The 14,982-nt window shown below is 46.1% G+C and overlaps 1 protein-coding gene across 3 annotated transcripts in view; it reads left to right on the forward strand.

The window, feature by feature from the left end:
* The window catches only part of KCNT1 (potassium sodium-activated channel subfamily T member 1), a 187,997-nt gene that overhangs the window by 115,626 nt on the left and 57,389 nt on the right, over positions 1 to 14,982 (forward strand). For all 3 annotated transcript variants that reach the window (XM_084821145.1, XM_084821144.1, XM_084821143.1), the window contains 7 exons: positions 1,556 to 1,604; positions 2,633 to 2,692; positions 4,691 to 4,765; positions 5,249 to 5,332; positions 7,797 to 7,891; positions 9,170 to 9,350; positions 13,970 to 14,134. In XM_084821145.1, the coding sequence (XP_084677271.1) occupies positions 1,556 to 1,604; positions 2,633 to 2,692; positions 4,691 to 4,765; positions 5,249 to 5,332; positions 7,797 to 7,891; positions 9,170 to 9,350; positions 13,970 to 14,134 (709 nt within the window). The remainder of the gene's footprint in view (positions 1 to 1,555; positions 1,605 to 2,632; positions 2,693 to 4,690; positions 4,766 to 5,248; positions 5,333 to 7,796; positions 7,892 to 9,169; positions 9,351 to 13,969; positions 14,135 to 14,982) is intronic.

Consider the following 14,982-nt stretch of genomic DNA (forward strand, 5'->3'; position numbering starts at 1 on the left):
ACTATGAGCGCTACTCCATTTCTTTTAAGGGATTCTTGCCCACAATAGTAGATATGATGGTCACCTGAATTAAATTCGCCCCTGCCTGTCCATTTGAGTTCACTGATTCCCAAGATGTCGATGTTCAATCTTGCCATCTCATGTTTGACCACCTCCAGCTTACCTTGATTCATTGATCTGACATTCCAGGTTCCTAAACAATATTGTTCTTTACAGCATCGGATTTTCTTTTCACCACCAGACACATCCACAGCTGAGTGTCCTTTCGGCTTTGGCCCAGCCGCTTCACTCTTTCTGGCGCTACTTGGAAATACCCTCTGCTCTTCCCCAGTAGCATATTGGACACCTTCCGACCTGAGGGGCTCATCTTCCGGCGTCATATCTTTTAGCCTTGTGATACGTTCCATGGGGTTTTCTTGGCAAGAATACTGGAGTGGGTTGCCATTTCCTTCTCCAGTGGACCACATTTTGTCAGAACTCTCCACCATGACCTGTCCGTCTTGGGTGGCCCTGCACGGCTTAGCTTATGGCTTCACTGAGTTACGCAAGCCCCTTCGCCACAACAAGGCAGTGGTCCATGAAGGGGTTATTTATTTTAAAGAGGTATTATTTGCATTATATCTAATAGCTCTCATGGTGATGTCAAATAAAAACAAATCAGCCTAAAGCTCCCCAATTTTGAGTCCTGAGATTAACGTGGCCTATTGAAAATGCAGAGGTTCCGTTTCTAAATGTATACATTTGCACTCAAATGTTGACAGATTCTCAATCTATGGTGCGAGGAAGATAGGAGCAGGCATAGGGGAGATTAGAGCCTGCTTAAGTTAGACTGCTACACCCACCCACCCGGCCTCTGACATCATCTGCCCTCTGGAATGGAAGAAGGAGTGAGGGAGGGAGACAGGAGGGGGCAAAAGGAACATCAGGGCATGCTCAGGTTGGACTTCACACCCAGCCACAGGAGATGAGAGAAGAAGCAGAGCTGTTCCATCAGTCCTGCTGGAATTCTTCCCTCCCTATCCCTTTTTCTTGTGTGTCATGTCTTTTTTTTAGGTTGTAAGCCTGAGGGCAGAGAATGGCATTTTACTGTTTGATTGTAAGGTGCCCCGCAGCCTTTTTTGGCTGAGGAGCAGGATAAAAATACTTTGAATCACTCAATAAGAGGCACAATTAGGTTCAGTTGAGAGCCAGTGTGGTGTGATAGTTAGGGTGCTGGACTGGGAGTCGGGAGATCTGGGTTCTAGTCCCCACTCAGCCATGAAGCTCACTGGGTGACTTTGGGCAGTCACTGACTCTAAGCCTAGCCTACCTCACAGGGTTGTTGTGAGGATAAAATGGAGAGGAGGGAGATCATGTAAGCTGCCTTGGGTTCCTTGCAAGAGGAAAAAAGGCAGGATATAACTGTACTAAGTACATGTAATAAATAAATAAATGGTAATTTAGGGTCATGTGTTCAAAACAAATTATATTTCCTTGCCCAAGTGACATGTATTGGAACTCAAATGCCAAATTCCTATTATGCTGTTTGTATTTGTTCTTCAAATATTCTCGACAGGGATCCGATCGTATGGGTGGACCGAAACAAGCCCTTATGGGCAATACAAGTAAGTAAAAGTGGTGTGTGTGTGTGCGTGTGTGAAAGATTCTGATGCATAAATTAAACTGAAATTGATGAATGTAATCAACACAGGTTCCAGATGTAACTTTTTTTTTTTAAGGAAAACACAGAGGAGTGGAGGGGGAACCCAGGGGGAACTATGCATGGAATTGTAATCATGCCCTGTAAACTTAATAATATTTCCATAGAATCATAAAATAGTAGGGTTGGAAGGGGCCTGTAAGACCATTGAGTCCAACCCCCTGCTCAGTGCAGGAATCCAAGTCAGAGCATCCCTGACAGGTGGCTGTCCAGCTTCATAGAATCATACAACAGTAGGGTTGGGTCTACAAGTCCATCAAGTCCAACTCCGTGCTCAGTGCAGGAATCCAAGTCAGAGTATCCCTGACAGATGGCTGTCCAGCTTCATAGAATCATAGAACAGTTGGGTTGGAAGGGGCCTATAAGACCATCGAGTCCAACCCCCTGCTCAATGCAGGAATCCAAGTCAGAGCATCCCTGACTGATGGCTGTCGAGCTTCATCTTGAATGCCTCCAGTGTGGGAGAGCCCACCGCCTCCCTAGGTAACTGGTTCTGTTGTCATATTGCTCTAATTTTATTAGTGCTTTGTTCGGTTAATTTTTGTTAGTGCTTTGTTTGGTTTCGATGCCTATGTTTCATGCTGAAGTTTTTAACCAGAATGTTAGCTCCTTTGAGTATAACTAATTGAAAACCAGGATATATTCTATTCTATTCTATTCTATTCTATTCTATTCTATTCTATCCTATTCTATTCTGTTAAGGGGGCGTGACTACTGGTTGGAGGAGGCATGGGTATGGGGGCTGTCATGATGAGCTCCTGCACTCCAGCACTTACCACGACACCACTGCACATGTCTGTGCACACCCTAAGGAGGGCGGGTCTCACCCTTGGGCCACAAAGCTGGCCACCTCAGGGTGCAACGGTTGCAGAGTTTTCCGAGTGTGTTTGCCATCGGTGCTGTGACTTCTTCCATTCTTTCCTCTCCTTCCAGGTCAGCGTAGCAATAATTAGCTTCCTTGAGACAATGCTGCTGATCTATCTGAGCTACAAGGTAAGAGGAAGGCCTCGAGGGAGCCAGCTTAAGGCAGGCCTTGATGGGCAAGAGTTAAGCATTCCTTCACACGGGCTTGGCCGTCCCCCAAAGATTCCAGCATCAAGGGAGGAATGTCAGGGCTGGCCCGAGACATTCTTCCACCTGTGGTAGAACAGCAGGTGGTGCCCCCCCCAACGCACACACACACATTGGTCACATTGGCAGAAATGTTAAGAAACCTTAGCTGGTGGTATTTGAATATTTGTGGCTGTGTCGCTCATGCGCAGGGCTGGTAACTACCATTGGTCGGAGCTCATTTGGGGTGGCATGACAGGGCAGCAAATTATTTATTTATTTATTTGTTGCATTTATATCCTGCCTTTTTTCCTCCAAGGAACCCAAAGTGGCATACATAATCCTCCTCCTCTCCATTTTATCCTCACCACAACAACCCTGCGAGGTGGGTTGGGCTGAGAGTCTGTGACTGGCCCAGAGTCACCCGGCAAGCTTCCATGGCTGAATGGGGACTAGAACCCAGATCTCCCAGCTCCCAGTCCAACACTCTAGCCACTGCTCCACACTGGCTCTCCCCCAGTTGTGAGTTATTCCATTGCATTTATCCTCCCAGGGAGAGGTGCTTATGGGACTTTTTTTGTCTCAGGTGTCAAAATAAGTTGGCCAGCCTTAGCTACTATAAATCAAGGTGTAGTAGCTAAGGCTGGCCAACTTATTTTGACACCTGAAACAAAAAGGACCCACAAGCACCGCTCCCTGGGAGTAGAAATATAATAATAATACATTTCATTTCATTTATTATATTTCTATACCGCCCCATAGCTGAAGCTGTCTGGGAGGTTCATAAAAACTGAAAACCATTAAAATCCATTACATAAAATATAAAACCGTTCACGTAATGACCTAGAAGAAATAGCACACATGACAACGACATGTATCTAAAACAATTTTAGAATTATGTGAAATAACTCACAAATTACATAGAATACCTCAGATTTTTTGCCACTATGTCCAATGGATGCCATTCATACACTCAGCCTCATGTTAGTGATGATCTGTGTAGACAATATTCTCTATGCATTTTGGGGGGGGGGACTTTACTCCACCGGTGCCTCCGCCTGACTCTCCACACCCCTGACCCTCCATGAATTGTTCAGAAGATGTGCAGAATGCTGTGTTGATGGTAACTCTGACAGTGGTACACTGTATGGTTTCTACCATCCTATTCACACAATTTCTGCCTTCATGCACAGGCCAATGTGCAAAAGTTGTGACCAATGCGTTGAAGTCAGGAGTGTGTAGAGAGACTGGAGGGAGTGGAAGCCATGGGGCTCACGATGCAATCACAGTCCCCCACATGTCTTCCTATGATCATCTTAATGAGCCCTCCAAATGTGTGCAGCTTTACCTCCAATTAGGATGTCAGAGAAATCTGCAACGGAACCAAATGAGTTCGGATTGTTATGAATCCGACCCATGGATTCCACAGCGGATTGGCTTTCCTCCTGTTGGATGGATTCCACAGACTTGCAGACCATGCTTCTAACTTTCCTGAATTTTGCACAAATTTCATCATAGAAAAATATGCAAAATTTTTAAAATGGCCAAAAAAGTACATTTCCCCCATAGGCGAAAGCAGGAAAATGTGCATTGGGGGGAAATTTGCACATTTTTGTACATGCAGATTTGCGCAAATGTGAGTTGGTGCAAATTCAGAAACAAAAAAATCCAATTCCATCAATGGGCGGACGATGGAACGAAAGGTGCCTGACAATCCACAAAACACAGATGGAATGGATTTTACACAAGCCATACATCCTGACCTCCAATCATCCTCACCCACCATGACTAATGTCTATGCTGGCTGGGGCTGATTGGAGGTGTAATCCAGCACATCTGGAAGGCACCAGGTTGGGGAAGGTTGGCTTATGCCATAAGAAGCAATTGATGATACATGCATGTGCAGATCCAGCCCAAATATGATTCGCTTTCTCATTTTAGGGAAACATTTGGGAGCAGATCTTTCGTGTGTCCTTCATCCTTGAAATGATCAACACTGTGCCCTTTATTATCACAGTAAGTTTTGTGTGACGGACGTGAAGATATTCTTCCAAAAGCTGATTTGGGGCCCAGTTCATGGAGAAATTCTCTTGCTCGTTCAAAACATTTGTGTGAACACATGAGCTTTGCACACACAGCTCATTCAAAATATGCATGGCCTTTGCAAGAGCACAGCTGCTGGTATTGTACACTAGGAGGCTGCTGTCCTTGTGCCCTGTTTGTGGGTTTCCCAGAAGCATCTTTTTGGCCACTGTGGGGAACAGAAGGCTGCGTTAGATGTACCCCTTGGTCTGAGCCAGCAGGGCTCTTCTTATGTTCTTACAACAAGATGGGCTTTCCCCATGGTGTCCAATAGATAATTCATCTGTGGATAATATTGGTGGATAAAATGTTCAATGCACTGTACACTGCCACTGTGCCATATTGTTGCCTTTTAACATGGCAACACAAAAAATGCACACCAACAAACATGCACTTAACCAGAGTTTGTTTTTCTAGATATTTTGGTCGCCTTTGCGCAACTTGTTTATTCCTGTTTTCCTGAATTGCTGGCTGGCAAAGCATGCTTTGGAAAACATGATTGTAAGTAACCAGAGATCCTCTCTCATTGCCCTTTTGCTAGACAGAATTGCCCAACTTTCTTCATTTGTTCTGTTTTTCTCTCCATTGGATTGGGACGGTCCAGCTGGGATGGTCCATTTGGGGAAAGGTGGGGTGAGGGGAGGGCCAGAAGATGCTCTCTGGAGACCTTTCTAGACTATATTACCAAAAAGATAGGCTTGAAAGTATGAAGCCAGAGGAATTGCTAAATAAGATTTTCAGTGGGGAGATTCAGTGCCTCCTCCCATTAGTAAAAGCAGATTAAATTATGTGGAACAGTAAAGAACAACAACTGAGGGCTTTGCGACACAAGGCTTTTATTGTGCATTCATGATTGGTCACTTACGGACATTTGCAGCTCCTTTACACAACGTCGTCAACCTCCAGGGCCTCACCTGTGCTTCATAACCGCTACCCCAGCTTTTTTCTTAATGGGGAAAATGCACTATTTTCTCTGCAAGATGCTCCAGCTGCTCAGCAATTCCACTATATCACAGCTATACCACAGCGCCTCTAGTAGCTGTATAATGAAACACACAGAATATTCAAAGAAAGTGGGGGAAGCACATGTAAAGGAGCCATTCTTAATCCTGCAAAGAATCTGGAAGCAGAAGCTCTAGTAAAGGTGCAGGATAAAAGCCTGGTGTAGAGATGCCCTGAAAAGTAAGCTTTGCAAAACTGGCTGTAAACTTTACTTGTACTGCTTCCAAATGGTGCAAAGCAGAACCCACTTCTCTATCCCATGCTAGGGATGGATGAATCTGTCTGTTAGGGATGTCAGAGAATTCCACCTGGATTTTAAATGGGCTCGAATTCTGACAAATCCGGTCTGCGGAATCCTCCTCAGAACAGGGCGGCCAGGTCGACCCAGACCGGAGCTCACGAGGACCCAATTTTTTTCTCTCTGCCAAAGGGCAGATTTTTCAAAAATAATTACGGAGATAAAAATGTAAATCAGAAAAGGAGGAAGAATGACCATGAGTGGCTTTACCCTTTTTATGAGGCATTTTCTGGAGGCTTTCTTTCGCTGGGGCTGAGTCATCCACGGAAATCCTCCATCTTTTCTGTTTATGGTCTGTGGAGGTCAGGTGAGGTGAGGTCAGGACAGCTCCGGTGAGGTGAGGTGAGGTCAGGTCAGGTCTGGTGAGGTCAGGTCAGGTCAGGTCAGGTGACCAGAAGTTACATGGGGAATCCCTGCAAAGGGCTTTACTCTTATGGAGACCAAGGGCACGCGGAAAGGATTTTTCGGCAGGAATTACAAAAGTATTTACGTAAGTTTTGGAGCTGAACCCCCCCGGGGGGGAATCCGGGTCAGGCGGATGGCAGAATGGGGCGGCCCTTGGCTCTGAGGCATCCTTGCTGAGTGGAGCCACTCTGCGAGGATTCTGGGGGGGAAGAACGGATTGCCTCCCCCCCCCACGGATTTCCCACCGGAACGGACAGTGGGGAATCTGTACACCCCTACTGTCTGTTTGCTAGCTAGAATGCTCACATTTTTTCAAGCACAAGTTCCTTCCCATTTCTGCATCAGTTTGCAAGTGTATGTTTTTTTAAGTCTGCCCCCAAATATGTACACAACTTTGCACACCTTTTCTCTAAAATCCACTTTTTTTTTGCAAGCAATGTCCTCAGGTCTATTCATTTTTGTACACTATTTCCCCTTTTGATTGGAGAACTGCATCATAACATCTGGAGACATGTGAAAAACGACAGACAATTGCATTGTGGTTCACATATTAGTTTGGAAAGTGTGAACTAGGTCAGTGCGTATTAAAATGCAAACCAAATGAATCCCCCCCCACACACACACACACAATTCCTTGCTGACACAAATCTGCCTATGGCAACTATCCCACATGGAAGTTGTTCATGCAACACCAATTGCTATATAAATAAGCAGTGTCATGGGGTAGTGACTGCGTTGTTGCTTACCTGCTGGATGGACAAGCACACGACGCTGGCGAAAGTGCTTAAAAAGGAACTCACTCATCACTCACAAGCGGTTTTCAGATGTCTTCCTCCCCACCGCAAAATTTAAAATTTGGGTTATCTCGTCATCTATCCTCCCCCCCACCCCATTTTTCTGGGCTTCTATATCTCAAGCTCCACCCTTTGGCCACTGAACCATTCTCCCAGGCCCAATCCACAAATCATGCCCTGTTTCACTGTCAAGAGTTGGCCACCCTCTGGGCCAGCAGGCTTTGGGGTGACGGAGAGCTGGCAGTCTTAGTTGGGGGGGGGTCGAGTATTGCACCTTTGGCTGTGTGGATTGTGGAAGTGATTGAGCAGTGCTTGCGATCTCTTGCATGGGGTGGGACAGAGAAGTGGTGTGCTTGCAACAATCTGAAGTGACCCTTGTTATCCCATTTTGGTACATATGGAGATCTTTTCTTTCTTTCTTTCTTTCTTTCTTTCTTTCTTTCTTTTTTTCTTTCTTTTTTTCCAGAATGACCTACACCGAGCGATACAAAGAACCCAATCTGCCATGTTCAACCAGGTGCTCATTTTGATTTGCACCCTGCTGTGTCTTGTTTTCACTGGGTAAGCTCTCGCTAGGCTGATCAGTATTTTTAAAAACTGGAGTTGCCATGTAGACTGTGCACAGGTTAGTCGGGATTCGGGAAGCTCCTTTTTGGGAAACACAGCCTACAGCCAGCAATGCTCCTGGAATTCTCCCCATCGGAGTTTCTTTGGGGATTTTTGGACTTCTGAATTACTGGGAGTTCAAGGACCAGTTGCAGTGGATTGACTGAGAGGCAGGTTTCCATGGTGAGCTCAGTTTTACAACGGCTGTTGTGTATTCTTCACAGTTCTCTCAGTTTCAGTTTGATGTGGCAGAATTGCAATTCAGTAATCTTAACACGACTTTTACTACTGTAGGATCTAACGTGCTAGGCCTTATCTGCTACAAGTTATAAGAATTGGATTTGGCTCAAGCCATCTTGGTAGTGTTCAGAGGTTCATTTTTTTCTAATTTTTGTTCTTAGGGCTAGTTTAGTTCTCAGGATAATTGGATCCTAGTCATCAGTTCCCCAGTGGAACTGATCGATGCATAGGTAGCAGGCCTCCATTATGCCGCGTTAGATGGGATGGGTGTTTTGTTTTTTTGAAGGTGCAAATTTGGTACAAAGTGTACACAGCTTTCAATTCACTGATGTCTCCCCTGGCCATCTGAATTATTGTTTGTGATCCAAGTAATGTCAAATGGGAAAATGACAAGGCTTAGAACAGAGGTGAGCGACCTGGGACATCCAGATGTTTTAGAATACAGGTCCCCTGCTCCCCAACCATTGGACGTGGTGGCTGGAACTCATGGGGGCTGTAGTCTAAAACATCTGGACAGCATCCAGCTGCTTCCTCCTGGCCTAGAAGCTTCCCTGCTTAACTCCTTAACTCCCCCAGGCTTGATGGAACCCTCCTAGCTGCCATCGCCACATGTCCCTGTCATTGGACTTATTGTGGATGGGGCGGGGGGGGGGAGTGAGGTCCTCTCCAAACCAAAAAGTTATTTGATGTTCCCTTATTTCTACTATTTCTAGGCTGCCTTTTAGGGGGAAAACCCTCCCAAGTCAGGTAACTGCAGGCAGGTCAAGGATGGTGCCAACGAGAGCCCTGCTGAGCCTAGTAAGGGAGGTCCGAAAACTGACCCATCCTAGCATCACCTTCCAAATGTTTGTGTGGAAAACGGTGGCTCAAAATAAAAGTCCTTATTTTGAATGTGAAAATTCGGCAGGATTCCAAATCCTCATCAGTTTCAGGGTAGAATCTTAGTTTTGTGTGCAGAATCATATCTGCTATTTGTCCATCCATTTTATCCAGAACCTGTGGCATCCAGCACTTAGAAAGAGCCGGTGAAAACCTCTCCCTCTTCAAGTCCTTTTATTTCTGCATTGTCACCTTCTCTACGGTGGGCTATGGCGACGTCACACCCAAGATCTGGCCCTCTCAGCTGTTAGTGGTGATCATGATATGTGTGGCCTTGGTAGTTTTGCCCCTGCAGGTAAGAATAACCTCCTATAGTTACGGCATTATTGGGTGAGCCATCATCAAGACATGCTTGTAGAATTAAGGCAGACCAGGACCTGAGCTGAGCGCTGAAAGGATCAGAGCAGAGCTGCAAAATTCTTTGCAAAGCATGCATCAGTGATCTTGCAAAATGTGCTTTGCTTTGATCTAGCAAGTTCAGCTCTTCGATGGTGCTGATGCATGTCTTTTGCAAATCAAATTAATGCAGAAAGGCTGGGTAGAACTAATACATAAATGAGAGAAAGATCAGTTGCTCCCTTTATCTTGAGTTGCTAACTCTTTTCCCTTAAGGTATGATGATAAAGTCAAGAAAACTCAGGAAAGTGTTGTCATATTTGAATTCATTCAGATTTCATTAAAAAAGAAGACGACGCTTCATTCTATCATATTTCAGACTGCATATTAGATTGAATGTCCTGCTTGTTTTTTCTTTTTCTTTTGGTAAGTTCTGAGCTAGGCATCTTTTGCATGTCCTCAGCCTTGTTGTTCAGTCATTCAGTCATGTCCGACTCTTCATGACCCCATGGACCATAGCACACCAGGTCTTCTTTAGCCTTGTGATACGTTCCATGGGGTTTTCTTGGCAAGAATACTGGAATGGGTTGCCATCTCCTTCTCCAGTGGACTACATTTTGTCAGAACTCTCCGCCATGACCTGTCCGTCTTGGGTGGCCCTGCACGGCATAGCTTATGGCTTCACTGAGTTACGCAAGCCCCTTCGCCACAACAAGGCAGTGATCCATGAAGGGGTCCTCAGCCTACAGGATCTATTTAGCAGTTCAGATTTAGTAGTGTGTCTTAACTAGGGATGTATGAATTATGTAAAATCCGTTCTGTCTGTGTTTCGTGGGTTGTCATACTTTTGTTCCATTGTCCACCCATCATTGTTTCTGAATTTGCACAAATGTGCAAATTCCCCCCCCCCCCATGCACATCTTCACACTTTAGCCTATGGGGGAAATGAACATTTTTGGCCAGTTGTTTTAATTTTGCATATTTTTCTACAACAAAATTTGCACAAAATTCGGGAAAGTTAGGAAAACAGTTGGCAATTCCACAGAATCTGCCTGACGGGGGGTGGGGGGGAGCCAGTCCACTGCAGAATCTGCAGGTCAGATTCATGAAAATCCAAACTCGTTTGCTTCGGTCCTGGATTTCTCCAACATCCCTAGTCTTAATGCTAATTTTCAAAGTAGTTGAAGACTTGTTAAGGAGGAAATAAACTCTGACTTAGCAGCTCAGGTTCTACAAGACTAATGCGGAGAGCAATCCTATGGCCTCCTAGACAGCATCGTGGGGGGGCACATAGGATAGTTTGGATTCCTGGATCTGAGGTCAGAGACAGTGCTTAGACCCAGGACTCCAAACTCCCTACCCCTTCCCAATGGAACCAATTACCAATGGAACCAATTACCTAGGGAGGTAGTGGGCTCTCCCACACTGGAAGCATTCAAGATGAGGCTGGACAGCCATCTGTCGGTGATGCTCTGACTTGGATTCCTGCATTGAGCAGGGGGTTGGACTCGATGGCCTTGTAGGCCCCTTTCAGCCCTACTATTCTATGATTCTGTGATTCTATGATTCTATGATTCCCTTCCCCTTCACAGCCGGTGTGGAGAGAACCGTGCCGACTGCCTCTCCAAGCTTGCAAAACAGCAAAAGCGACATTGGAGAGGGCAGAAAGGGGGTGTTTCTGTGGGCAGGGATGGAGGGGATTGGGGAGGTTGGGATTCAAGTTGTCCCCAGCCCTCCCCAGCCTCCTTTCCTCCCCCTCTGCAGAGCCCTAGCTAGACAGGCAACAGTGCCCATCTAGCAAAAATGCAAAGCAGGAGAAGCACAGAGGAAAAGATTGCCTCTGCCACTCCTCCAGCTCTGCATAGGATGCCCATCAGCCTCCAAGTCTGAAGGCTGATGGGCATCTGGATAGGACTGCACCCTACGTTATAAGCACAGGCAATATGATCCTGTGCGTGTCTCTCCAGGAATCGAGGGATGTACGGACTGTGTAAAATACACTCTGTCTGTGTTTCACGGATTGTCAGGAGCCTTTTTTTCCATCGCCCGCTCACAGATGGATGTGATTTTCTTTGTCATGCAGAAAAATACTCAAATAATTCCGTTAAGAGGTTTTGCAACAATTTACGTAATTTACCTTAGTACGTAATATTTAGCGTATTCTTCCCCATTCCATCCAACTCTTCCTCAGCAGAAACTTGCATATTTTCCTACAAATAAATACACATACATTTCGGGAAAGTAAAAAAAAACCCTGAAAGTCCATGGACTCTGCGCGGCCTGAGGGGGTTGCTCCACAGCAGATTCTACAGGTCAGATTCTTAGAAATCCTAGCTCATTTCAGTCCATCTTAAATTTCTCCAGCATCCCTAAGTTAGTCGCATTGAGTTCAATGGAGCTTATTCCAGGTAGGTGGGTATCAGATTGTGGCCTGAGCTTCTCAAATCTCACCTGTGTACTTTTCAGCCCAGCTCAGCTCTTTTCCAAAGCAGCCACGCTGTGGGGCAAAACATTTTGCTTTGATTTAGCAAGCTTGTCTTTTGGGCAGGCTTGGTCACCAATAACATACCCTCAGGAAATTGATAGGAAGCTGATCACAGCTAGGAGATCAGTGGTGAACATGGTGACATGAGCCCTATGTATCCCAATCCAAGTGAGCAAGTTGCCGGATCTGTTGACGTGGTTCCCTTTTCCAGTTTATGAACTGACTAGGTCCACTCAGAGATGTTACCCTTGGCTGCTCAGCTGGATGCAAGTTGATCTTCTGGAGCAGACAAATGTTCTCATCAGCCAATATGCTGAACAATCTCCAGTGTTTTCACTTGGCTGAGAAACTGTCACAGAATCATTGAGCTGTGGCTGGTTGGTAACTTGGGCCAGGGAGAAAACTGAGCAACTGTCAACTTTTTCTCTCCCCAAGTTGTCTGTTGAGTTTTCTTGCTTAGAGCTCCAGCTGTCAGTGTGAGCTCTCTGGTGGTTTGAGTTCTAAAGAAAAGAGAGGGGGGAGAGAGGGAGTAGAAGCACCTACATGGCGATGGCAACTCCCCAGGAATCTGTTTTTTCACGGTAAGTGGATAGCTGAGAATTAGTCAGTGGTGATGGAAAAAAGAACTCTGCACAAGCTCAGGAAACAGATTCCAGGTAGGGATGTGCGAACCCACCTGCAACCGGGTTCTCCGGGCTCCCACCCAGCCCCTACCCCCACTCGCCGGTCCATGGAATGCACTCGAGCCCCTCCCACACTCGGCGACCAGCCTGCACTCACCCCAGCAGCCTCGTCAAGCTCCACAGTCTTCATTTTTTGCAAAATAAAACGGCTATCACAAAAATGTATATATTTGCGTATATGCGAAAATGTGCATTTTGCGAATGTGCATATTTGTGCACGCGTGGAATGTGCATTTTGTGAATGTGCATATTGGCACATGCATGAACATGCACATTTTTCAAAAATATGCATTTTTGCACACACGCAAATGTATGCATTTGCGAAATGTGCATTTTTGCACACACAAATATGCACATTTTTTGCAATCGCCAGTGTATTTTGCAAAAAATGGCAACCACGGAGCTCACTGAGGCTGCTGGGGTGAGTGTGGGCCACTCGCTGAGTGTGGATGGGGGCGAGTGGGAGCAGGGGGTGAGCAGGGGCAGGGGCTCAGCAAGCAGGGCTCTGGGGTGCAGGCAGGGGCAGTTCCGCTGGATTCCCGGATGAAATCAGGCACCCGTGCCATCCCCAATTCCCAGTATGCCTGGCAAAAACATAGTCCAGAGGTGTCTGCTCCCAATCATTTAGAGTAGGTTCTAGGAAGAGACATGGATAAATATTTGTGCTAAGTTTAGGAAAGCTCCCAAATCCCAATACCAGAGCTGAGTCCTGAAATATACAAAGCACATACCATGCTTCTCTGAACACATTTCTGGGAATCTTTTCCATGTGTCTGATTAATTGCAACTTAGCCCATCAGCCATTCAGGATCCAAGCTTCTCTGTGCAATGTCTAGACTGGCTTGAATCTCAGCCACTCTCATATTACTACCGTGATCCATTCCAATTTTTTATTCCTGCTTGTGTCAGAAGTTCTCCACAAAGCAAAAAATGGTTGTTCCTGGACGGAGAACCCAAATAAACACCCAGAGAGCTGCAGGTAATGGGGGCACATCAAACAGGCCCGGTGAGAGCACCTGGGTCAGCATGGGCATGCCGGCATGGGGGGCAGGCAGGGTTCATGCTGATCACCACTGCATCCTTTCTATATCCTTTTCTACAATAAAATAGTGTCTATTCCCAAGTCAATGTGTTTAGCATCAGGGCAGTGCAAGCAAATTCCATTTTATTCCTAGGGATGTTGGAGGAATCTGGTTGGGGGGTGGAGCTTGATTAGCTTTTGTCAGCTCAGCCCCCTGGACTCTGTTCTGTCTTCCTCCAGCTGGCCCAACTTGGCATGCAATGAGTTGGGCCAGCTGGCGGAATTTCCGTCAAAAAAAAAAATGGTGTAAAAGAACATTTGCGCAAATTTCAGCCGCAGATCGCGCAAATTTGCCCTGGTGGGTAAACAGCTTGCTGTTTTGCTTGCAGTTTGAGGAACTCGTCTACCTGTGGATGGAGCGCCAGAAATCGGGAGGGAACTACAGCCGCCACCGAGCACAGACGGAGAAGCACGTGGTCCTCTGTGTCAGCTCCCTCAAGATCGACCTGCTCATGGACTTCCTCAATGAATTCTATGCTCACCCGAGACTGCAGGTGAAGCTGAGCTGTGTCTCTCATCATGTGCAATGCAAAGCAGTTAGTTTCTACAGAGAGACAATGGGCTTGAAAGCCTGAAAATTCATGGCCAGACACAGAGGGATTTCCTAACGTGGCCTCAGATAACCAGACTAAAAGGTCTAGTTTTGAACTTCTTTTAACAAGTAGGTTCCCCACCAAGGAAGTCAGGGCCAAAGGAGGTGATCTTAAATGCATTTAATATACTTGCTTAAGCCAGGGTTGGGAAATCACTTCCCCCCACATTTGATTTTCTTTTGTTCTTTTTATTCTCAAGTTCTTTCCAACCCATTTATAAAGAAAGTTGAGAATTTCAGAAATTTCTTATTAAAAAAACAAAAATAAAACCTGCATGAAATTCTTCACCCATCCGCTTTGGTCGAATTCAATAGATATAGCTATTCCCAGCTCGGAGAGGACTATGTTCTACCCGCCTGCCATTAAGATGAGCCTGTTAGAAAAAGAACAGGTGGCAACCCAAATTCAGCACCACAGACATGACTGAATACACAGGGATTCACAGCCAGTCTTTTAAGGGCTACGGCCTGTGCCTGGGTGGACAAATGTATCTGTTTTTCTTTCTCCCACATAGGGGTGTGCAAAGCCCACTTACCAGTCCGCTGAAGGGGTCCATGGGGGGGGGAAGTGATCTATTCCTCCCCCCGGAATCCTCCCCGGCTGGCTCCACTCTGTGGCGAGTCCACGGAGCTGTCAGCCAGGTGTCAGGGTGGAAACTGAGCCGATGGAACCCCAGAGCAGTTCTGATTCTGAGGATGATCAGCAATCCATGGGAGAGGAGCTCGCTCATCTCTCACAGGCACAGCAGC

Source organism: Heloderma suspectum, chromosome 14 (assembly GCF_057233095.1).
Source record: "Heloderma suspectum isolate Gila_16-S chromosome 14, 16-S_ref, whole genome shotgun sequence".
NCBI lineage: Eukaryota > Metazoa > Chordata > Lepidosauria > Squamata > Helodermatidae > Heloderma > Heloderma suspectum.